This window comes from Trematomus bernacchii, unplaced genomic scaffold (genome assembly GCF_902827165.1).
Source record: "Trematomus bernacchii unplaced genomic scaffold, fTreBer1.1, whole genome shotgun sequence".
Lineage (NCBI taxonomy): Eukaryota > Metazoa > Chordata > Actinopteri > Perciformes > Nototheniidae > Trematomus > Trematomus bernacchii.
In genome coordinates, this window is record NW_022987698.1 from 294,082 (window position 1) to 318,819 (window position 24,738).

At 41.0% G+C, this 24,738-nt stretch overlaps 1 protein-coding gene across 2 annotated transcripts; it reads right to left on the reverse strand.

Annotated features, from left to right (window-relative positions):
• Window positions 1-151: 151 nt before the first annotated feature.
• iffo2b (intermediate filament family orphan 2b) lies at window positions 152-24,611 on the reverse strand. 2 transcript variants are annotated; one of them, XM_034138875.1, is made up of 8 exons: window positions 23,581-24,611; window positions 7,293-7,353; window positions 5,567-5,662; window positions 3,942-4,112; window positions 2,994-3,142; window positions 2,291-2,489; window positions 2,047-2,145; window positions 152-1,460 (listed from the first exon to the last, which is right to left on the reverse strand). In XM_034138875.1, exons 1-8 carry the CDS (start codon window positions 24,054-24,056, stop codon window positions 1,227-1,229), a joined length of 1,485 nt encoding a protein of 494 aa, XP_033994766.1. In that variant the 5' UTR covers window positions 24,057-24,611; the 3' UTR covers window positions 152-1,226. The 2 variants fall into 2 exon arrangements, with proteins under 2 accessions (XP_033994766.1, XP_033994767.1); XM_034138876.1 differs by having other exon boundaries at window positions 2,291-2,462; window positions 23,581-24,608.
• Window positions 24,612-24,738: the final 127 nt, after the last annotated feature.

Sequence of the window (24,738 nt, forward strand, 5' to 3'; positions counted from 1 at the left end):
AACAGAGTCCCCTGCAGGACAGCAGAAGACAGCTCATAATCAAAACACACATACACAACAGGTTCATCTAAATTAAAAAAACTAAGATGTCAGGAGATGATGTATCCTTTGGTTTTTCTTATGACGTTTGAGGGCATTGTTTGGCTTTGATTTACTTTATCAAATGTATTGGACTTTAGCCGTTTAAAATAACATTATGTGATGCACAATACATATTGATCAGAGTACATCAGAATGAAGACAGTGACCTGCCCGTTTCAGAAGTAGGGACATCTGGCAGATGTTGATAATTATAGTCCTTTAAAATTGGATTAATTGTCCCTTGTTGAGGGGGCACTGTTCCAGTTTTAACTTTTGATGTCCATGAAAAACAAAGTCCCATACTAAGGTAACTTCACGCTCAAACACGCACACAAACAACAAATAAATCTCAAAGTAATACATAGAAAACCCCTGCTTTGCTTTGAAAGGCGAATCGTATTGGAGAGGAACGGTACAAGCCAGTCCAAAAATAAGGCCGGCTAAATTGCATAGAACTTCAGTAGTGCTCTCAAGCTTCAAAGGACTGTGCTCCTTTCCTCTTGTCGACTTTGGCAGCTCTGCAGAGTTCCCTCAGAAACCGACAGAACTCTCACACCATTCTCTCCACTCCTTGCTCTGTCTCCTTGGCAGAAGACACTTAAACCCCAAACAGTTTAATCTGGATTGCAAGCAAAATATATAAATAAAACATAAAAAAGAAATCTAAAGATGGATGTCTCTTTTTTTGTGAATGCTATGTGGAGGAGCACAATATGTACTATTTTCATTTCCTTCATAATAAAAGGACATTAATAGGGTAAGAACTTGTACAAAATACTTCTCAGCCAGTTTAAAATCTTAGAGAATTGTTTTTCTCTCCCCTTAAATGAAGTGAAGCTCTGGACAAGGATCCAGCGAGGCAGCAGTGAGGAAGAGAGCACAGCTCGGACTTTATTTGCACCCATTCTTTATGTGAAGCAAAGACAACCCCCTCCCCCCCCCCCACCACTTCCTAAACAACAGATATAGTATAAAAGCACCAGTTCTGAGTCTGCGTCAGTAAGCACCACCATCAGAACTTTAAAAGGTCCAACAGGCCCAGATTTAGGCTGCTCCACCTCTAGCAGGGTTTAGCTCTATACACATTTGACCCCAGTGACGATGAGGGGCGTTCAGGAAGAGACGGGACAACGCCCTACCATGCATCAACTAACGGGGACTTCAGGCTCTGCGTCCTTGTCCAAGATCTCGTCCTGGATCTCGTCTGTGTTCCCTGAGTCGCTGCTGGCCACAGAGCTGACAGAGGGAGAGTTCCTGCCGCCTTTAATCATCCGCCGACAGCTCTCCATCTGCACATCCAGGCCTCTCTTCATGCTGCACATGTCCATGTACTCGTGCAAATGTCGGTTCATGTCATTCTTGGCTGTGGCCAATTCAAACTAAAGTAAGGGGAAAGGTTTAAAAAGTGTTAGCATGTAAGAGAGAGGGTAAAAAATATTGGTGTTTGGGTAGACTGAAGCAATGCCTTTCGTGGCTTTACCCCTGGTTTCCACACAGTGTTGTTGGGAGTACGTAATGACGTTCAAGGAATGCATTTGTTTACGGATTTATAAAATAAAAAAGCACCACCCCAAAGATAGAAAAAAAGGCTATGTTCACTATATGCTCACTATACACATGCCATACAATTTGAACATAGACATAACTAAATTTAATGACCTTAACCCTACATACTTATCTATATTCCACATAATGAATATATATATATATATACTTTTTTAGCAGTCAGTTTAGTAACATGATGATTACATATACATGTGCAACACATCAGTTGTCAATCAACCTTTTTTTTTTAACTACCAAGTCAACTTTAAAGAATATTTAAATGTTTTCCATGTTTCTTTACATGGCAATGTGGGAAAATAGTGTCTAACAATCACTAATTGTTTACGTTTTTTAATACGCCTTATTCAGGCTTTGTGCCCACAAGGCCTTTTTTTTTTTCAACACACGCACACACACTACCTCGATCTCGCCGATGGTCTCCTGGTACTGCTCCTCTCTGGTCTTAAAGAGGGACTCTGTTTGATCAATCAGGCTGCCAAGACTTCCATCCTGGGAGTCCTTGGAGAGCACAGACAGAAGTCTCATACATCATGCATGAGTAAATGTCTGACACAGCACCATAGCAATGATCTACACACCGCCCTGCATTAGTTTAAAAAAACATGTACTGTGCAAAAGGTCCATGAATGCAGACAGGACTTACTGGCTCAGCCACTTCACCGTTTCCATTGGAGCAGCTGGCGGTTGTGCCGGGTGTTGCAGTGAAGGCGCTTGGCACGTTGTAGTTTGTGAAGTCCTCCCACAGCAACAGGGTCTCCTCGTTTTCCTCCCACGTCAGACTGTCGCAGTCGTCGTCTATATCAAACGTCTCGCGCCTGGCAACAAAGGAGTTATCTGAATGTCTGCATAGGGACAAAGACAGAGAACGGAAAGAACAGGGGGAAGAGAGGAAAGACAAAGTATAACGGCCCACAGATTCAGCAGAGGACACAAGCAAAGAGGAGGATGCGCTTACTAAGAAGACAAAGACATGGAAGGAAGAGTTTACGGAAACACAGAGCAGTCACTTTCTTTTTGAAAATATTTAGAGGTCAAAATGGCCAATGTTTGTCATAGTGTAAACCATTAGGGAGCATCCAAACAAAATATGACTTTAACAAAGCAAATGAATGTTCATAATATTTGTATCTGCTGATTTCAGCCATATCTGCATAGTGTACTCTGTGATACTCTATACATGCACTAGAGGGAGATGAAGGAGTTCACAGTGCTTCATCCAAACATCATCTTTGCTGGTGTGGTGTTGATGCAGCTAATATTAAGGTTCTTTAGAGCAGAGAGCATGGGTTTTTTTGGGTCTGTGTGCATTGTTGCTGCATGTATGTGTGTCTGAGTGTGTTGCTCACAGCTGGTTGAGCATGCGTTTCATTTCGTCCGTGATGTTGAGCGACCCGGGGACGTCCTCCTCTGAAGGGCTCGGCTCTGCATCCATCTCTGACATCTCCTCGTCAGACGTGGCTTTAAGTTCCTTCCTCCTGCAGCTGGCCCCGGCACCCTGAGAAACACAAATAGTTTATCAAAAAAATGTGCCTGCTGATGTAAACTACTGATGCCTAATCATCATCGGTAGAGGGGTGAGTCTTTCGGGATTTCCATTTTAAATCTTGGAGTCATGATTCAATTCAGAATTGATTCTCGATTCAGCTCATTTCAGGATCTACTTTAGTCTGTTGTGCACCTAAAGGCGGCGTGGCAAGAAAGCAGAGTAAAGATTTGCTTTAATTGATTTAAGTTCTAATTTAATAAAGAATCTAACCACTAATTCATCAGCACTCAATTAAGTATATTTCTGAATGGTGTGCAAGAAGGAGTTCTACTTTCTGCCTTTTTTTAATTAAGCATTCTACAGACACTTCTTGTGTGTAATCTCCTTAATGAACACTGTAGATATGAGAAGCCTGACTGAAAATAGGAATATAACTGTATAACGTTTAAATTAAGAGAAGCCACCAGCTTGATTCACAGTGAATTGACAGTATACTCAGGCTCTAGCTAGCCCTGTCCGCGTAGATAACCTTGTGAGCAGCAAAGATTATCCACATTTCACTGTGTGTATGTGCATGCATATATGTAACAGGAACTACTATAACTATTGTGTATGTTTGTGTGCGTGTTTGCGACTTTTGGGTCACTGAGTTTATTACCAGCCGGGGGAAAAGAAACAACACACTATACAGATTCAGCCCCTGGCAGCTCTGGTTTCATTAACAGAGTGCTGACTGTTGTCTTCACAAGATAATTCATATTTCTGCTGAGATAACTGTCAAACAGTGAAACAGCAGATGTATACCCACCCTCTCCGGCAGCGACCGGGCCGGACTGACGTTGAACATCATCGACATGTCCTCTGAGTTGCGTTGCTGGGCCACATCGCACAGTTTGGCCGTGATGTCGATCCTCCTGCAGATGTCCATGTCTACCCGCCGGGCTTTCTCGTGGATCTTGGTGTCCAGGTCAGACATTTGCTGCGTGAGTTAGGACAGATGTGTTAAATGCCATGTGTCAGACGCCTTCTCACCACATGCACACGTACAGGGCGTAAAGTGGATTTACTGCCGTACTGATTTACTCATATTGACCGCCTTCAGTTGATCGTACTGGTCACCATTAATGAACAAATGTAGTGTTTGGAAAATAATCTCCATTTGAGTTTGTTTTTTGCAGTTTTAATAGTGTATTTGAAAGCCAATAAATTAATGTCATATACAGTATTTAGTATCTTAATGTTTACCTTTAATATCATGTTTACTTTAACGTTTTTTAAACCCTTTTTTAAGAGTTAATTTTGCGTTTATGTTTACAATGCATCTTTGTAATATAATTCAAATTAGCATTTTTATTCATAACATAATAATGGCCTTTTCGTTTAACTCTCGCTTTGAGAAGTTTGTGTTATCTGTTTTGACTGTTACTGCTACCCATTTTGTCCAGGAACAAAATAACTTAAGGTTGAATAAGATACTTACTTACACTACACTGGTTTGCATTATTCAATATGCAATAGGGCTGCAACTCACACATACTACTCTATTAATTTGTCCTATTTTCTCAATTAAACTCTTTTTTGGTCTTTAAAATGTCAGGAAGTGATAAAGAAAGTCGATCAGGATTTCCAAAAGAATAAATGATATTGTCGTTAACGCGAAGATAGTAAATGTACTACATATTTGCTTGAAAAAATACTCAAACTGAAGACTCGATCCAAATAGTTTTAACAATTTCGGATCATGCAAATTGTCACATATACTGTTCTTCATGCTAGAATGGAAGTTTTAACAAAAGGAGCAATGACAAGAGGTTTACAACATCTAGAGCACAAGATATGAGATGTCTAAGAGATCTCTTCTAAGTCACTTACCCGTCTCTGGATTCACACATAGGGGATGAAGTTAAAGACAGAAAATAATATGAAAGATCTACAATGTACAGAAGCAAGATAATCAACAAAGCTTTTTACAAAGAAGAAAAACAACAACATCTAACTTTATTTATCCCTGAGCAAGCACTGTTTGTGACTGGACCCAGCGCAGTATAACTGTATATCACACTCGAGCAGACCTTCCACAGAACAATACCCGGCCGTACAGAACAGGAAGTGCTCTTGATCTACAGCTGCTATTTGAGCTGTTTTCAATGAATGCTTGTCTTGGAAGCTTTCTGGCAGTATATATTCTTACCAAATAAGGGAGGAAGGAAAGAAGGAAGGGTGTGTGTTTAGTGTTATTGTTTGAACCTGTATGAATGACAGCCTTTATCAGAATGACGCTTAGTAATGTGCTGGGAAACAATTGTATGTTCTTTAAACACTGCTGATTGAATGGTTTACATGATTGCATATAAAGTATGGGAGTTAACACAGCACTGTGTCTATGCTGTGAAGGCAAATAGATAGTTTCCATAGCACTGAACTAATACTTACATCCGTCATCAGACTCTTGAAGACCACGAGTTCAGCCTTCAGTCTGTCCACCTTTTCACTCAGCTCATCCTGCACCTCGGTGGACTCCTGGGCACTCTAGAAGGATGTGACAGTGTCGGAGTTAAAAAAGACAGTATTAAGGTTAGTGGAGTGGGCTTTATCCCGTTAAACTTGTAAAATAACCCAAACCCTAACCCTTTATACTGTAACAAACATTTGGGTAGCTCAAAGTCTTGCATTCAGATAGTAATGCTCTTCTAATCAAATACAGCTGTTATCCTGTTAAATATTTCCATATTGGTTACTGTTTGATCTTTTTATGATCAGTGCTTAGAGGTCATAGTTTCCTTTCCTTTCCACATTTACATAACTGAGATGATGCAAATGTAAGCTGCTACTGACATAATTAACAGATAGTCAATTTGTTTTGAAACTGGTGCAGAAGGTATCTAGGGAAACCATCTGGAATACTTACATGCAGGTAGTTGCTTCCCAATACAGGGTAAATATTGTCTGTTGCAGCCATTTTAGTTCACCTGCAACAATGGCAGCTAAGCTAAGCTAACCAGATGTACATGTACCTTTATATTTATCGTACAGACAAATGAAATCGGTCTTTACATATATCTCTTAGCAAGAGGGCGAAAAACGTGGTAACCAAGATAACTAGCTTTTTCTTTGAGGTTCAACTTAAAATGTGGCTTTACAAAACATCTAACCCATTCTCATCTAAACTACATTCACAACTTCTTTAACTCTTAACACTCAAACGGTACTAAGGATGTTTGAAAAATATCCCTTTTATGGTCCAGCCTCACTATGGAGGGCCTAACATATTGCCATTGAACTCATTAGCAAGACCTCTGACTCTGGACGCCTGAAAAAACAAACCAATCCTTAAAATTCTATTTAGCTACGTAACTGTTTCACAGCCGTTAACAAAAAGGAGGGCTAACCCTATTGACTGTATTATGTCCCTATAGGAGTGCCACTTGCTCTGCATTATGCCAACACATGGTAACAGCCCTTTGGCTCTGAGCCCTGAACAATAAATGGCTGTTTGCACTGAATTTACTATCTCTGAACAGATTTCCAGCTCTTGCCTATCAGTGGCATCCGTCTGTGTGCTCTAAAAAGTAAAATCCCCCGGGGGATTGCACTCCACCTCTCTATCTGAGGTTCTGCTGACCCAGAATCCAAGTCAACACACATGCTGTCAGACACTGATCGATTAGTTCAAAAGATAAGAACGGGAAGGATGCCGACCACATGAGGTACTCACAGCAGATGGGATGGCGTGTGTTTTGTGATGTAGCCTGAAGGTGGGACACTTTAAATTGATTTAGCCTCTACATCTATTTCCTCTGCCGGCTATAAACAGAAACATAATTATTGACTGCTGGTGAGATTTGATGTTTAAAAGCATGTTGAGGCCAACAGACTCTTTCTGATGGGTTTTATAATATGGTTTTCCAAATTTAACACACATCCTCCTGCTTCTAGTCCAGTTTGGCTGATCCCGCACAGAACAAAACACCAGCACTGAGCTATATATACATGTAAATGCATGGGTTGTAGTAGCATTTTTGAAAAATGTACGTCTATACATGCTTTGTTCCTGTGATTGTATTGGTGCTCCCTGTGGCATTTGTTAAATGGTTCTTGACAAGGCCTCAAATAGCTTGTGCGTGTTAGTGGAACATATTTCATTGTGGTTTTTCCCAACCTGCTGCATGTTTTCCACGGTGGACTCCAGCTGCTCTCGTCTGGACAGCTCCTCCTCCCATCTGCAACACAGAGCACAGAGGTGGGTCAGTTACTGCTGGGCCCGATCCCCTGAGGGCCAACACACTGGTTCATGGTACCTTTGTGGGGATAATACTCCCAGCTCTGATTACAAAATGCCCTTGACAGTGTGGGTTCACGCCCACTTCCCCCCCCATTTACAATCTTTTGTCTATTTCCTTTGTACAGTCATCTTCAAAACCCCACTGACTCAAACAAAAACTATAGAGTGTAGATCCCTCCTTCTCCAAACACAGACATAGTTTTGTAACCTTTGAGTGACTACAGAGGGACATTTGAGCTTTAGCAAAACCAACAGGGTGGAGTATATCTGTATATCTGTATATCTGCTGCAGACTGAATTCCTTCAGACTAGCTGTTTCTCTCCTTATGCAGTCTCAGGAGTGAGTTACAAGATCTCAGTGATGACAATTGAAAGGAAATGTAAATATTTCGTCATTCTATTGACAAAGATAAAATCTACATGAATAGAGCTTAACGTGCTAACACTACCTACCATTGTGCTAAAGCTAAACCATTACCAATTACAATATTTACTAGACGATAAGGTAGACTGAATCTCTCATTACATTATACTGTAGTTGCCATTCAGGCAGATAAATCACCCTCAAAAGAGCAGCTCATATTATTGGATTCATTCATTTTAAATATAAAAAGTCCCAAGTTAGTCTACAGTCGTGCAAGCAACTCTGCGAGGCTGTACAGCAAGACTTTGAGCTAAAAGCTAATGCCACAATGACAATGCTATGACGCCGATGTTAACTATGTATGCCGTCTTAATTTAGCGTCTTAGGCATGAATGTCAAGGAGTAACAAAAAGGATTACATTTCATCAGGAACATGTCAATCATTCCAACAGAGATATTTTAGTCTGGATCAAAGTGGCGGACCAACTGTGAAAGCCACACTGCTAGCATGGCAAAAATGAGGTGCCAGAACCCCCGACCCATGTGCTGCGAGCTATAATTAGCATACCATTTTCTTTCCCTTTCCTGACAGGCTATATCACTCATCTGCACCATGGCAGCTATGTAAAAACAGAATTAGGAACGTCTATAATTGCCTTGCCGTACGTACTGTACACAAGTCACAGAACGCTGCATCGTTCAGTTCAGCACGCTCCTAATACACAGTCATCTTGTTCCCTTGGATATGAGGCATCAGGCATGCTGAGTCACAGACGCTTCCCAAAAGAGAGTTTAAGATTCAGAATGGAGGAGGAATTCATTCAGTAAAATGAAGTAGTCGCACAGTGTCAACCACCCATGTGAGGATGAGCCACCGTGGGACACATGATGAGGACAGTGGAGGATAACATGAGAGGGGGTTTCTGTGTGTGAGACTGGTGGGAAGATTTGTGTCTATATGTGTTAAGTGTAAAAGGGAAAGGTGACATCTGATGACCACTACTGCATTCTGGGACATCACATAGCCTTTACCATGGAGCTACACAAACAACAACATGCGTCACTAGAGATTCACTTTCTCAACAAAATGCAGCCTTGTTTCCATTCAGGACACACTGAATATATACTGTCTAATTAGGGAGAAGTATTCCTTGGCAGGGCGGGCCAGCTTGCACTGGGATTGAAGCCTTGTTCTAAAAATGCTGGCAGAGCTGCTTCACTGTGTCCACAACACTCTGCCTGTCTGCCGCAGGACTCTGGCTAAGGTCATTGGAGTTCATAACTGCATCACATCCTCTGCAGACAGGAATCCATTTGTGAAAGCATCTGCATCACTTGTGTTGTCACTTCCTGCAGAAACCACCACCCTTGTCTTCAATGCCGTGGGTGATAACTGGACAAGATGATTAAATCGACCTACTGATAGAGGGAAAGCCTCCCTTCGTCAACAATATGTCAAAGCCACTTATATCATCTATCAAAGGTAATAGAGTCATTGACAGAAGTAAGCAGCCACTGCTATTAGAGCAGCTACAATTCAGCAAACCATAAAAGTCTAATGGAAAACAACCGACTGTTCTCGAGCATCCATATTAAAATAGCTTATCCAAACAAAGATGGCAAAAGTATTCTGGCCTGTGACATAGCTGAGGTTCTGGTTCTCCTGTACCTTTGGTGTGACTCAGTCAAACGATCACACGCGGCGTCTCCTTACAAGGACAAAGACAGCAGGAGGGTTGGAGCCTGTGTCAACTCATAGACATCTGTTTACCGCCAGACACATCCTCTGTAATCTTGCTCTTATAAATCAAAAAATAACTGTGCGGTCTTACAGATGTGTTAATTCATTCTGCAAAGCACACTGAATGGAAAAGTCAGTGGTTTCCTTTCCTTTTGGGGGAAGCAGAAATAACCTTAAACAGATAGTAAGCAGATCCAAAATTGAATCAACATAACTATACTATCTAATTAACATTAGGATAATTAAAAGTCCTGCACAGAACAAATCATCTCTATTTTAACTTTGGGTTATGGGTTGGGTAATGTTTCCTCCTACTCAATCTAATAAGGGAATAGTTTTCTTCAGAGACGCATGATTAACTGCAGTAGCGCTTAAGCAGAATTGAAAAAAAATTGATGGAAGCAAAAAAAACTACATATTCTTTGATTAATGAAACATGGTGAATTAGGAGGTTAAAGAAATGCAACAATAATAAATACAGTGTCTTACACCAAACTGACATTTTCTCATACGTTTTTTGTCTATTGGACAATAGCATTCCTGCAGCACCTGCCAACGAACACTCCCTGCCTTGTGTGGTATGTCTGGGAGTTTGCACGCAGGCTGCCTCAATGGTTTCCCAACGCTGTGCCGGAGGACACATCCAAATCTTTTGTACTAATGTTCCTGTGCTTGATACTTTTTAATTACAGGGCTCATAGTGATATTTTCATGGCTTCCATAATTATTTAATATAAATGGTTGATTTATAGCCTCCAGATATAAAATCATAAAACATGATCACATTTTTATCGGATGTTCGAATGCAATAGGCGGTAAATACCAAAGGAGCTCAGCGAAAACGTTGAGGTGTGGTTGCATATCAATCCACAAAGCCTCTGTTGCTCATTGCAAATAAAAAAGTGAGTAGGACAACACCCTGTTTAAACTCTGCGATACTAGAGCGTGTTACTTGCTGTGTTGAATTTCTCAGTAACCATACATTACAAGCTCCAAAACTGATCCTATGCATTAAAGCCGATTCATCTTTAAACGTTAAGAAACCTTAATACACTACTTCTAATTTATTAAAATTCCCCCTCAAGATGCTGCCTCCTCAAACTATTTGATTTTAACAACTTTATGCTATCTAAATGTTATCATGTGATAACAAGTAACTGCACCTATAGGCTATACACCTACAACCGCATCTACAGCATCCAAAATAATCAGTATTTCAATCAACATATCTCTACTGCATTAGTTTATGCTAGGTGTACCTTTTTAACTGGCAGCTGTGTACATAAATTAAACTGTTGCTTGGCCATATTCCTGACAAACATCAAAAATAAATTCCGACATACACTCATAAATACCTGAAAATTAAATAACAGGTAATGTCTTTGTTATTTATAGATTAAACTGTGTATAAACCTTATTAGGTGATATAGGATTGTAATGTTTGGCCAAAATCAGAGGTTAGTGGAGTATACTGGAAACAAATTATGATCAGTTAAAGTCTATATGTATAAACATTATAATAATATAATTCAAATTACAAAGCTCTGTCAGTAGAGCCCTTATTAATTGTTAATTTTTGTGACACAAACGGTCAGGTGCATTTTCTAAAGCAAGGCCCCATAAAATAGAAAACGTCTAAACACTTTAATGAGATTTTAATAGGGCCATTACAATTCATTCTCATGAGGGCAGGCAATAGTAAAACAGGAAGTGTTATATGATAACAGATTGAAGGATCAATATATCTGGCTACATGCAGGACAAACATCCATTCAGCTGCTCGTATGAAATGAAGCCTCTGGCAGCTTTGACAAATCATATGTGAGAGTCCAGAGTGATTCAATTCCTCCCATGGATCCCATAGGTGCCTATAAAATGCCTTCTCCATGGCTCCAGCATTCCCCACCCTGTGTGCAATTATACGCCGCACAAGCCAACCCATGATTTACTCTCACAGCAGATTCTTCCAACAATTTTGGGGCGGATAGGAGGAGCATGATGGGAAGTAGCGTCTGCGGCACAAAGATCTGAAAGAGTAAGCAATGTAAGGTTTTCTTCAGAGATAAAAAAAGGGGGAGATATGTGTGTAGTAGGTCATCGATTGAACGCCCTGATGACTCCACAGAGACACAATGTGGCGTGCTAATGATGCAGCGATGTGAAATGGATCACGTTGAGGGTCTCTGCTGACGAGACAACCCACCAAGGTCAAAGCTCATTTCATTGCCCTGCTCCACCTCCTTCCATGACCTCTATTCATATTCATAACACAACCGCACACACACATTTATCCTCTATCTCCCCATCTTCTCAAGCCATCTTGTGACCATGGAAACCGTGTGATCGGAAGTGCATGCAGATGAGTTTCTGTCTCACTTAATCATGTAAACTGTGCACAGAGATCTTGACCTCACTGACGGACGATTCCTCTGCTTTATGTTTCACAGGCATGGGGAGACTTAAATATAGCCATCCCATCCCAGACACGACACAGACACCAGCAGGCCGAGCATGAGGTATGTTCATGTTGCTAAGTGACCGCAGACATTTTCCCAAGCCACCATTAACAGTGCCGCTTAGGGAGGGAGTAAATTATGCTAATAGCTAATAGACAGATTTTTGTGGTAATGTTGTATTGAATTCGTTTATATCCTGTTTCCAAGAGGAGAAGTTTAAATATGTGTGGTAACTTCATAGAGTACAAAAACATTTAAAATATATTTACAGAACATGTTCTACTCCTGAAAGAGGTAGGTATTGATCAATGTAATATTATAGGTAAAAAACCTTCTTTGCTTCCCAACTATCTTGCTTCTGAATGACGACTCGATTACATAGAATCATATGCTGCAGGTCTGACGGCAGCAACAAGACTATGTCATGCTAGCTAAATGCTAACTGCTTCATAAATCACAACAACATATTGTTGGTTAGTTGGTATAATATTTACCATTTTAGTTTTGTATGTAAGCAAGCAATCATTTGTTAATTAGCATTAAATAAAAGTACAGTTGAGGCTGATAGGATTGTCGTTAGAATTCAACCAACACAAATCCTGACCAGATGATGGCTATCCTCCCAAAAAAACAGACAGGTTGAGACCTTGGTGTTGTGAAATATGACTATGATGACCAAATCAGTTCAGCTTTGCTATGAAATATGAAGACAGCATCCTGAATTCATCATCATTCAATCCCATCTCTCTTTATTGGTCTGCTCAGCTTGCCTTCAATCAAAGGATTACAAAGTTGTAGAGATATCTCTCACTGAGTATTTTCCCTTTATGGCATGGTTCCTTCAGAAGGGAAACAGGAAACAGATTAATAATTGGGCTTTGCGAAATAGGGGAACATTCCTCCAGGTCATTCAACTTGTGAATGCCGATTTTCTAGCAAATAAAAATGTATGCTTTCTTTTTTCAATACAAATTCGTAGTTTTGTACTTTTTGATTTTCTCTACTCAACTTTTTATTTCAAGCCCTACTAAGTGCAGCATTGAATCACATTTAGACAAGCCGCCACCTTTTCTAGCAGCACAAATCACTTGGTACACCCCTGTCAAAGTCTGGGATGTAATGTATGTTTTGTAACAGATTAGATAAAAAGACATTAACATTGAGGATGACAGGTTATAAACCCTGGGAAATGTCATCTTTTAGTTTGATGAATGTTCTTTAACCAGACATTGGCCCCTTAATTAAAGTTCTTGCCATAGCCATATGTTTGTACTGCATTTAAACAGGGAAGAAGCTTCTACAAACATCACTTGTGTTAGGGGATCTGCATGCATCATTAGCAGACTAAAACAACTTAATGTATGACATTTACTCTAAATCCTGGCACAATGGAACCATTTCAACATTGAAGGAGCTTTGAGAAGCAAGTTCAGGCAGAATGAACTCTTGAATAACATGGACTAGCTAAAACACAACACAGCAACATTAACACAATATATATATATACAACCTGAATACAAATCATGTTCCTGACATTTATTTGTGTGATTATAATGAACGGTTTAACGTTAACTGATCAAAGCATCTCTCTGAAGGGTTTGGTGCAACATTGGCGGATCCTCCCTTAAGGGGCTGACAGATAATTGAGCACCAATGTTGTAACTTGTCTAATCCTCCCTAGTGACCCAGCTCCAAAATATTGCCAAACTGATTTCCCCCTAACAATATGGGTGTGAGATTGACTTGTTTGCACTGCGCACATGCTTTATCTTATTGCTTTACTAAATCAATCAAAGTTTAGTTATATAGCCCAATACTCCTAAAGTCTGTTTCTTTACTTTTGTCTTAGGCATGTCAAGACCTTTAGAGAAGAAAGATGTTTATGTGGTCATTTTTGCATGTACAGTAAGATTGCTACTTTAAGGTGTGACCAAAAAGCAAAATGAAAGAATGTTGGGGTAACATGGGGACTTCAAATGAACTTATGTAAGTGTTGATAATGGCAAAACTGTTAATGGTAGATCAAATCAAATCAAATCAAATCAAATCAAGGTTTATTTATAGAGCACATTTAAAAGCGATTTTTGGTCGTGCCAAAGTGCTGTACATGTAATAACTACAATCACATAAAAACACATTTCTATAATCACAATAAAAGACAATAAATTACAACAGATATTTAAAAAGAAAACAGGGAAAAGTCAGGAGTCGTGCTCCGCTCTGACTAAAAGGCCAGGGAGAAGAAGTGTGTTTTAAGAGTAGATTTAAAAACCCCTAGGGTCTGGGCCGACCTCACATGGAGGGGCAGAGTGTTCCAGAGCCTCGGGCCAGCTGCTGCGAAGGCTCGGTGCCCTCGGGTTTTGAGCCTGGTCTTGGGCACTATCAGCAACAGCTGGTCAGCAGACCTTAAAGCTCTGGCTGGGGTGTAGCGCTGGAGCAGTTCAGCTATATAGGCCGGAGTCAGCCCATTTAGTGCTTTAAAAACAAATAAAAGGATTTTAAAATCAATTCGAATTGGAAGCCAGTGTAGTGAGGCCAGAATTGGGGTGATGTGGTCATGCTTTTTGTGGCCAGTGAGTAGACGTGCAGCTGCGTTCTGGACTAGCTGCAGGCGTTTAATTGACGCCTGGTCCATACCCACGTACAGAGCGTTGCAGTAGTCCAACCTCGAGGTAACAAAGGCATTAATAACCCTTTCCAGGTCCTCAAACGATAAAAACGACATAGTCTTGGCCAATAGTCGTATTTAAAAAAAGCAGGTTTTGACTACGCTGCTGACCTGCTTATCGAATTTAAAAGTGCTGGTGAAGGTCACTCCAAGGTTCGTGACAGAGGGGAGGATATTATTTTTGAGGGAGCCCAGAATATCAACCTGGGAGGCTAGAGGTTGGGGTCCAAAAAAGATAACCTCAGTCTTGCTCTCATTGAGGTTGAGGAAATGTTGGCTCAGCCAGGATTAAGCAGTCCATCAATAGCTGTAATGTTAACATTTGAATTGAGTGGCAGATAGATCTGTACATCGTCGGCGTAGCAGTGGAAGGGGATGTTGTGTTTTGTGAGAATTGAACCTAGGGGCAGTATGTACAGTCGAAAAAGGATGGGGCCCAAAATCGAGCCTTGGGGAACCCCACAGGTAAGAGGGGCTATGGCTGAGGAGAGGGCACCTAGCTGCACTGAGAAGCTACGGTCTGTCAGGTAGGACCTGAACCATGCAAGGGATCTTTGTTGAGACATGCAAAGGTGTTGCCACGGTGAAACCGCCCAAAACGTAATGGTTTATTATGTTTATAAAAATTGACAGCTAAATGTCTCTGCTGGAAAAACTGGCACAAAGTCAAAAAAGTGAATGTCAACAACCACTCTTACTAGCTTAAGAATGACTGCCAAGCAACGGGAAAGTTAGATTTTAAAAATAATGTTTGACTCGTATCCAAATCACACACTGTAGTAAAATAACAACTATCATATAAATCAATCAATAATCAGTGATCGACTATTATATTATACAGAGGGGGAAATCAGCTGTTCCTGCGGTATTAATCTTCAACGCAAAATGACCCCACCCCTGATCCATCAAAGCACCCTTTTGTGCGGATAACTTGTGGTTATTTTCCATTTATTTCAGTCTTTGCAATCCAAATTATAGGTCGATCATAATAGCTCTGATCCCTGGCTGTTGACTCACACACACAGTACAATGTTAGGACATTTAACTTGTAAAGGCACTTCACAGAGGGGCTTTGAGTTAGATGTTGTGGTTGACAAATGACAGATTTGTGAGATTCCTAGGAAGTGCACAAGAATGGCAGCGCAACCAGCAGTCTGCATGCCCAGGCCATGTTCGGGTGGAGTTGCTTGGGAGTGACAGTGAAGAAGAAAAGAAGATGAAGATGTTCCCTTTTGGCACAAGTCCTCACCGGTCAGGGTGTGTTCAGTGAAATTATCCGAGAGCAATGAGACATCACCACTACTGTCTTTTGTACCGCTGGGTAAACACACCTGAAGCAATAACCCCGGGAGTAACTTTAAATCTGTGGCCTCTGTACTGTGAGGAAATCTGGTTTCTAAACCACAGTTATTATTTAATTATTTTAGTACATCCAGTTCCCCCGCATTTTGAGATTGAATTGTTTTCCATTTTGAGTGTTGTTAGATAGACTGCATTCATATAGTGCCTTTATCAATGTGCCTTACAATGTGGCTCTCATTTACCCACAAAGCACAGCGAGCTGCCACGCAGGCCACTGACCTTCAGGGTTCAGTGTCTCGTTCAAGGACGTGGTGGAACCAACCTCGCAGATCTGACCCACTCTACTTCTTGAACCAGTCTATGAATCAACTACTGTAGCAGACTCGTAAGATTATCATGTTCCAGCCACTCAAATGTGCATTTTTAATGGTTTTGGTTTTCCCAAAATAAAGGTTAAGGTGGACAGTTGATTATTTTGTTCATGTTGAGTTTAAAGGTGGGGTAGGTAAGTTTGAGAAACCGGCTCGAGATACACTTTTTGTTGTATTCCATGGAATGCTCTTAACATCCCGATAGCAATGAATATCTTAAGTGCTTTGACAAAAAATAAATGTCATCTGTGGAAGCCGTAATACTGTAAAAAGCACGACCAATCATCTGAGCCGGCCCGGCTAAAATAACTGGATGGCTTACCTGCCTGTCAGCCTTCCATCTGTGCACAAACTTATCTCGTGCCCTCATTGGTCATGTGCGCGTTCGTGTGTGTTGGAGGAGGGGCTCTATAAGGAAGTGGCAGATTTTTTCCGGCTGTGTATTTTCAAATTCTAGCGCACTCGAGCTGGTTTCTCCAAAATTACCTACCCCACCTTTAATGTCAGCTGTTAGGATGAGGCTTAAGGAAAACAATTTCATGAATTTGCTGGAGCATTATGCTGGGTACAATTGAGAGGAGAGGGAATGACAAGTTCCCTAACTTAAAATGTATTGTAAAAAAAAGTTTTCGTGTATCAATGTGTGTCCAAAATGTCATAATAACCTATTAGAATTTAAATTTTTGTAAATTTTTCATAATTCGCAGGTGAATTCTTCATATTTGGCTAAAAAGAAGTTTACAAATTTGTAGATTCATGTCATCAAGTCGTTCCTGGGGTTTTCTGTTCTCGAGAATGGGATGGAAGGACAGACAACCCTGAAACAGAAAGCCTTCGGCCACGCCTTTCCCTGGTGCGAAGGCATTAGTAAAAAAAAAAAAGCCAATCTGTCCAGCGGAACCTAAGAATTTTGATTTTGTAGTAGCAGTTTGTGTGAAACCAATGTTCACTGGAAATCAACAATAATTGAACTGTAAAGACTCAATCTGCAAATGTTTAGCTCCATATATGCACATCCATTTCACATCCAGATACATGCAAACATTTCAAACAGACTTCCCCCCTCCATATCAGGAAACATAAATAACCAGTAAGCCAATTACGTTGGGAGCAACAGCTATGTGTTACAATCCTCTGTTGGCACAACGACTTTGATAACACACAGATTGGCCATTAAAATGCGTTTTTGCTTCTGTAAGCACTATAATGAAAACCACAGGATGAGTGCCACAGGAGGTTAAAGCACTTCATCTGTCACTAAATCAAGACTTTCAAGAAGCTCCGAGGAGACACAGCTGGTCTAGGTTAAGGTCAAGCATGCCGGAATCCGGAGATTTAAGAGCCTATCAAGAATCTCCCATACGATCCTTCTATCTGGCACATATACATTATATACTGCTCAGTTATGTGTATTTGTTGTGCCTGGCAAAACATCATTCCCCCTGGAATAACAAGCTTTTGAAATACAGTTGTTATTAAGTCAGGATGCTGTGTCAGCACATCTAGACCTTTAGGTGCAACAGCTATTCAAACGGAGCAGGTCTCAACAGAAAGGCTAAGACACTTGTTCAATTATAATGTGTTAGGAATAGGATTAGTTCTGATGATTATGGACTTCAGTTAGATTTACTTGACCTATATAACCGTACGTCATCTCCTGCTTTGCCTGAGGCCACAAAAAAAGACATAGCAGTGCTTTTCTTAAAAAAGAAAACACCCACCAGCCCTTCAGCGCACTCTCTCTATGCATTCAGTGCTTACAGAAGACAGGTGCATTTCTGCACTTTTAAATATGGCAACGAGCCACTGCTTTCAGATGTATCGATACCCATGAATAATCAACCACAGCTGCACCGCACAGCAGCTCCAGACAAGAGCACAGAGAGAACAAAAGGTACAACGGAGCAGAGGTGGAAACACACTTCCATCATGGTCACATGACACAGATCACAGTTTTCCTTTCAATTAGATCAATAGAGTTAAAGAAAAAACACATTTCTGTTTTCTTGTCTTAATAATGACCTGATTCAATGGACAGTCTGGTATTGTTTTGTATTTTCTTCTATTGATAAATTCTCCTAAAAACACAGCACACAATGAATGTATCTCTCAATACTTTACACCTACTTTTCTGCCCTTTCTGTGGTACTTAGGCTGAAGCCCACTGGGCCCTACTGAAGATTGTAAAGAAATGTAAGCGGATTAATTCACATTTGGTGATCTAGTGCAGTGATCCCAAACATCGCCTATGATAACACAAGTTGAACAGGTATTTGAGATGTAAGCAGTTCGATTACAGTGATGTTACAAATTGGTAAATTACTTAAATTGGTGAAACGCTCCATTTCACAAAAAAACAGACAAAGATGGAGCCAGAAAATAATTGTGTGTCAGTAATGAGCTTCTTTTTTTGTTTTCTAACAACAGTCATCTCAGGACCCCTGAGATTTATCTTGCAATCCACTGAGAGGCCCTGACCCCTAGGATCTGGACCGTGTACTGTATGTTGGATTCACTTAAAATAAACTGAAGGCCTGTGTTCATCATAATAAAGAAAAAGTGCAGTAGTGTGCGGCTCCTTGAAGTGTTCTTGAACAACAATGGAGGTACTGCACAAGATATATGGTTGGATGTTTCCACTAAGCTCAATCCAGCATGTTGAAAATGATCTACAAAATGCTAAAAATAGGTCCTTTAAAAATACCCAAGAATTTAAACAAAGTGAACCCCATATGCGAATAGGAGAGAAACAATATAGGCTGTAATTTGGGGTTCAGTGGTCTGAGTGAACTGAGCTCTCTGTGTATGTCAGCAGCAGGGATTCGACCACTCGAGAGGCCCCAGTTCACAGCGGCGGCTGCGTGCCAGGATGTGGTGCAGGGCCGGCTGAAAGCTGGAGACTTGGTGCTAGGTGACGGCTTAGAGAAAATCCCTCTCCTGAATAGATGGCCTGGATTACACGCAGGGCAGGTCAGCACCAGACAGACAGAGACATGCTGAAGAGATCATCATCAGCGCAGTTCGTCCATCTTTGTGAGGTAATAAGATATTTGAAACACAATGCTGCTTTCAGATTTGGATTTACAGTCCACCTCACCCTGTAATTATCTCGAATCATACTTTCAAAGAGATGCCGAGCTCTGACTTTCACATCTCTTAATCACAGAAAGAAAGATCAAAGCCTCAAAGAGGAACTTTGTGAATTCTCTTTGCATTGATCCACACACAGCTAAATTTAGTTGTACATGAATTATTCATGCAGAAGGAACATGCCCAGGAGGCCCAGAGACTGTTCACTATACATTCAGCATCGCCCCCATTGTCATCTTCCTGGACAGAGGTTTGGCCTCAGATCACTGATGTAATAAACAACCAATTAGGAGAGGCCTCGTGTGTCCTTTAGCACTACAGTATGTCTAGAACACTGCATTGCACCTTAAAATATGTTATACAAAATGTAAATTGTCCTTCTCTCTTCCTCTTTTTTTCTTTCTGTGCAATCATCTCTTAAGAACATCACGTGTATTCCACAGATATGCATGTAAATACAGTCAATTGTATACTGGGCTCTCATCTTTGGGGTGTTTTGGAATAAGCAAATAAGCCTTATCTTTTTTGGTACAGCTCTATGGAAATTCCTTAACATATTATCACTGGTATGCTGGCTTTGAGTCTGTGCAGTAATCTGATAAAGCTGTGTGCAATATTTCCAGCAACAGTATAACATGTAAATACTAAACAAAACAGCCTCCTTGGCCACAAAAAGATAGCTGTCACAGCCAGCTGCGGTTTCGATTCTCAGTGAATATACAGTTTGTTGCAGAGACACAAATACTTTCGTGAGTGTTTGACATTTTTAGCTCTCTCTCATGTTGGTGGCAAATTGCAATTGACAAAGCCTAAGTGATACATTTCACAGTGATGCAAGGCAGTGGGATGAAAACACTGTAAATGAGGCCACTGGCATTGACCTTACCCATTTCCCTTGCTCTGTAATTTATCTGTGTGAGAGGTGTGTAACCCCACAGTCCAGACACTGTGGCACTGAGTGGACGCTCATGTAAGCAGGCCGTCTGATTTATGCAGCCTGTGCTTGGACAGCTCTATGTGCTGTTTGTGTGTGAGAAACAGAGAGAGGAACTGTGTTTGTGTGCATGAACACTTTTGTGTTCAATGGCGAACAATTATATAAATTAGTTAAGAATGTGGACTTAATCAGTTAAAGAGCTTTACAGATCCACAAATACATCCTGTAGCTATGACAGAACAAGACCATTCTCGACCAAAAGGATTTTTCATTATGTATAATAGCTGATTGTTTTGTAGCAATTAACTTTTCTCTTCCAGAGTATGGCTAATAACTGTAGATGATTGAGGACATAACTAAACGGAAATATATATTGTACCAGAACCTTATTTCTACTTTTATGTGACTGTAGAATTCCAACTGAAACAATCTTCTCTGCTTTTTCCACTTTTAAGACAAGAGATATTACAAAAAGTACTGTAACATAAAAAGAAAACCAACTCATCTGAAAAAGTATTTTTGTAACTAAGGTCTTCAGGTGGAAGTCGAGAAAAATTGACAAACAGAATGGCTTTAAAGTATTTTTCCTACACATTAGTTAGTATTATGTCTACGAGCAGATTTAAGCAGTTGTTTGCGTCTGTGTTTTGTTTTTGGTTTAAAGCTACTGAAGAGGAGATTTATTTAAAAAAAATTGAGTTTAAGAGGTGAAAAACCTTTTCAAATGTATTACGCAATGTCATAAGTTTCATCTTAGGAGCACTTTTGCAATTCTGGCTCCTAGTCTTTCAAATTCCTTGGTCCAAATAATATCTGTTCTATCTCTTCTTTTATATTTGAGCCTATTCATGTATTCATTACAAGCAACAACGTATGTCAAATCACCCAGTTTTGCTTAAAGTTTAGATAATCGTCTCTTGATGAGAAAGAGGCAAACAAGTAAACAACCGATTGCATCAATGTATGATTCCAAGCGACCAAATCAGAAACGGAACAGCTTGCCATCCATCTCCTTGTGTGTGTCCACACTCGTAAAGCTTTAATAAATCAGTGGGGCAGTGTGGGAGCACAAGGGGGGGGCTCCGTCAGGATTGAGGATGCCTTACAAAGCAGTCTGTATGACATAAACAGGAGCCGAGGGGTGGAGGGGGCTAAAGAGGGTGGAGTGAAGGATGGAGGAATGGCTGAACACAAAGAAAGAGTGCAGAACAGAAAAGGATTGGCAGGATGGGGCTTGAATGGTAAAACGTGAGGGCAGGGAGATGGAGAGAAAACAACTGGGAGGTGAACCCAGCAGTGATGCAATTATTCAGCTCAGAGCGCAGAATGAACGTGTCTCGTTCAACACTTCTCTAGCGATAGAAAAGATAAAAAAACATGTTGGACACGTGTTGTGAGTGTCATTAAAGAATAATGTAAACAAACACCACCCCTTTTTTTATTACAAATAATTAATTAAACCTATAGAAAACCAGTCTAACAATAAATCAACATCAGCCAATTGGAGGTATGATAGAGGTTTGATGTGTGAAGATGCAAAGTGCATTAGCTTTTTGTATTTCTTATAAAGCAACTGGGATGTTTCAATCACTTATAAAGTCAAAAGCTTCCATTTTGAGATCTACAATTTTGGACTTGAGCTGCAGCAGTTTTTAATTTGGCTGACGTCCCAGTCACTGTCGTCCATCTTTTCGAGCAGAAGTGCACAAAAAAGGATATGCTGGTGTTCGAGGGAATGACTGGGCAGGATATCCAGTTTCCCCGAGGAGTGGGAGAGCTCGCACATTCTGTGTCACTGAGTCAGTGCACTCACAGGGAAGTCAGCGTTCGTCATAGCCCACCTCATGGTCAGACAGAGGCCTGTGAAAATGCCTTTCGGCTTAAATCATAGCAGCAAACAGAAGCAGGCGTTTGCTTGGCATGTCTCACTGTAGTAGCCAGCCAAGCAGGCCAGCAGTGACGTGGGTCAGCCAGGGTTTCTATAATGATTCCTCAAGGAAACCCAATTAATGTGTCTAAATTAAAACAATTGGTGGGAACTAAGTAATGTAAAGGAATAGCCTAACACTGTGAGAAGCAGATGTTCAATGCCGGCAAACAATATCTGTGAAATGCTGAGCTTGGATCTGACATCCTTCATGTGATATACCTTAAATGTAACTCTATCACTGCAATGTCTGCCATCTCTTCATCATACCGTCAGATGAGCGTCTGGTGACATTGACTAACCCTACCCACATGGGAAGCACATTAATGGGAAGTCACACAGTGATGTTTAGGAGTAAAGGTGTCGGTACTGCGTTTATAAAAAAATTCACACAGCCTTTAAAATATTAATAACTGAAAAGAATGCTCCTCGCAGTGTTCCTCAGACGATGGTGACGTCTTCAAGCCTCATGATTTGTCCAACCAACAATGCAACACCAAAAGATACTCAGATATTCAAAGATAAACTGAGAGAATCACTGAATCTTCACATTGAAGAACATTTGTGTTTATAAAAAACAACTTATTCAATCAGCTTATTCAGCTCTCATTTGAACAACTTCATAAACTAAGACATCCTATATTTGAGAGCAATATTGATTATGTGGTGTCTTGATTTAATGTAGCACAACATTAGGACAACTTCTCAGCTTTTAAACGTTACGTCTACATTCATTGAGTCAACCCTTCAAGTTCTCGTGACTGCAGTGTGGGCCATCATTTAGGAATAAGATGAGATCACTTGAATATTCCTGTAATACTCTTACAATAACTTTAAGTGCTTCTGTGATAGTCTTCTTTGTGTACCTATTATCAGCTTAATGTGTACTTCTGTGTAGCTAATGAGTGTGCTCTGTGCAGTAATGATAGAGGCCCAGAAAAAAAAGGTGGCCACAAGCAACATTTTTCAGGGCCTTATTTATTGCTACTCCCATGCAAATATAGTAGAAAGAAATAAGGCCCATCCCAATTTCCAAAATGCCAAGGTGATGTCCTTAAATATCTTTTTTTTAAAGATGAGAAACCAAATACATTCAGTTTAATATGATATAAAACAAGACATTTCCATGTTTAGGGGAATTAAAACAGCATTTTATGACAGCATTTAATATAACCCCAGCCCTTACCCTAACCTGTCAACTATGGCGATGATGATTGCATGTTAAAGTCTGAAACTTTTAAATATTTGAAAGAGAAAGTATCCACAGCACATACACCAACATGAACCTCAGTCTGGTTTTGGTACTCACTTTCTCCTATACTCGTCCCTCTCCCGCTTGACTTTGGCCAACACGTTATACAAAGCCCTCAGTTCTGGTGTAATGGTGTCTATTTGGACCCCAACTCCGTCCGGGTGCGACCACGAAACCCCGGGCCCCCGCACGGTCTCATAGCGCTCCCCTTGCCTCCGGACATGGGTAAAACTCCAGATGGTGCCCGGTAACCGAGATTCGGGACCGTCCGTCTGCACTGCAACTTCCCGGGAGTAAAGGTGTCGGTACTGCGTTTTAAACAGAGCTTGCTGCAGTTGGCTCTCCAGCAGTTTGTTTCTTCTCTCAAGTTCGTGGACTTTGGCAAGGAAGCAGCGGAAACGTAGGTTGAGTGTTTTCAACACATGTATGTTGGAGCCCAGGTCATTTCGCAGGGCGCTGGTCACTGCGCCCGACCCGGCCGGAGGGTTGCACGCCGCCCCGGGCGGAGTGTCGGAGAAATACAGCGAGTTCATGTTTACAAACAACTACACCCGGTAATCCAATTATGGCTCTGTCTGGTTTGTATACAACAACGACAAAATAAATGTTAGTTGTTATCTCTGCATAGCATATTCCTTCACAAGCCCACCCCCCAGGACGAGTTTCACCTTACAATGCAGATGCTAAGAGTGAGGTTGCTGGAGACGGGGTGACCATCACTGTCCCTGCTGGGTGTTTACCCCGAGATACTGACATGGACCCCTGCGTAAATAAGAAACCTAGAAAGTCCCTTCAGAGGCACCGATGGCATTATCTTCTGTAGGAGGTTTGACGCAGATCGAAATAAACACCAGCAACACTTCCCGTCACCCTCATCTCTGTTTCCCTTTGCTTTGTCAGTCGCTGCTGATGCTGAGCTGGTTCATATAGCCAGCGGAAGATGGTCCACCTTCTTCCTTTTGTCATTCCCCGTTAACTATGGCTCTACCCAGTCTCCATGTGCTGCGATGGGCTGGCAGGACGTAGCACCGCAGAGCCCGGCCTCTTCGTGGTGTGCGCGCGGATCATGTTGCAAAGTGCTAAACTAGGCACTATCAGCAGCATCAGCCCCTCCCACCTCCCTCCCTATTTTCTCTCGCGTCTGGCTTAGGGCGAGGATCCCAGACTGGCTCAAGGCATATTTTAAGAGACCAATTAATATACTATGACAATGCA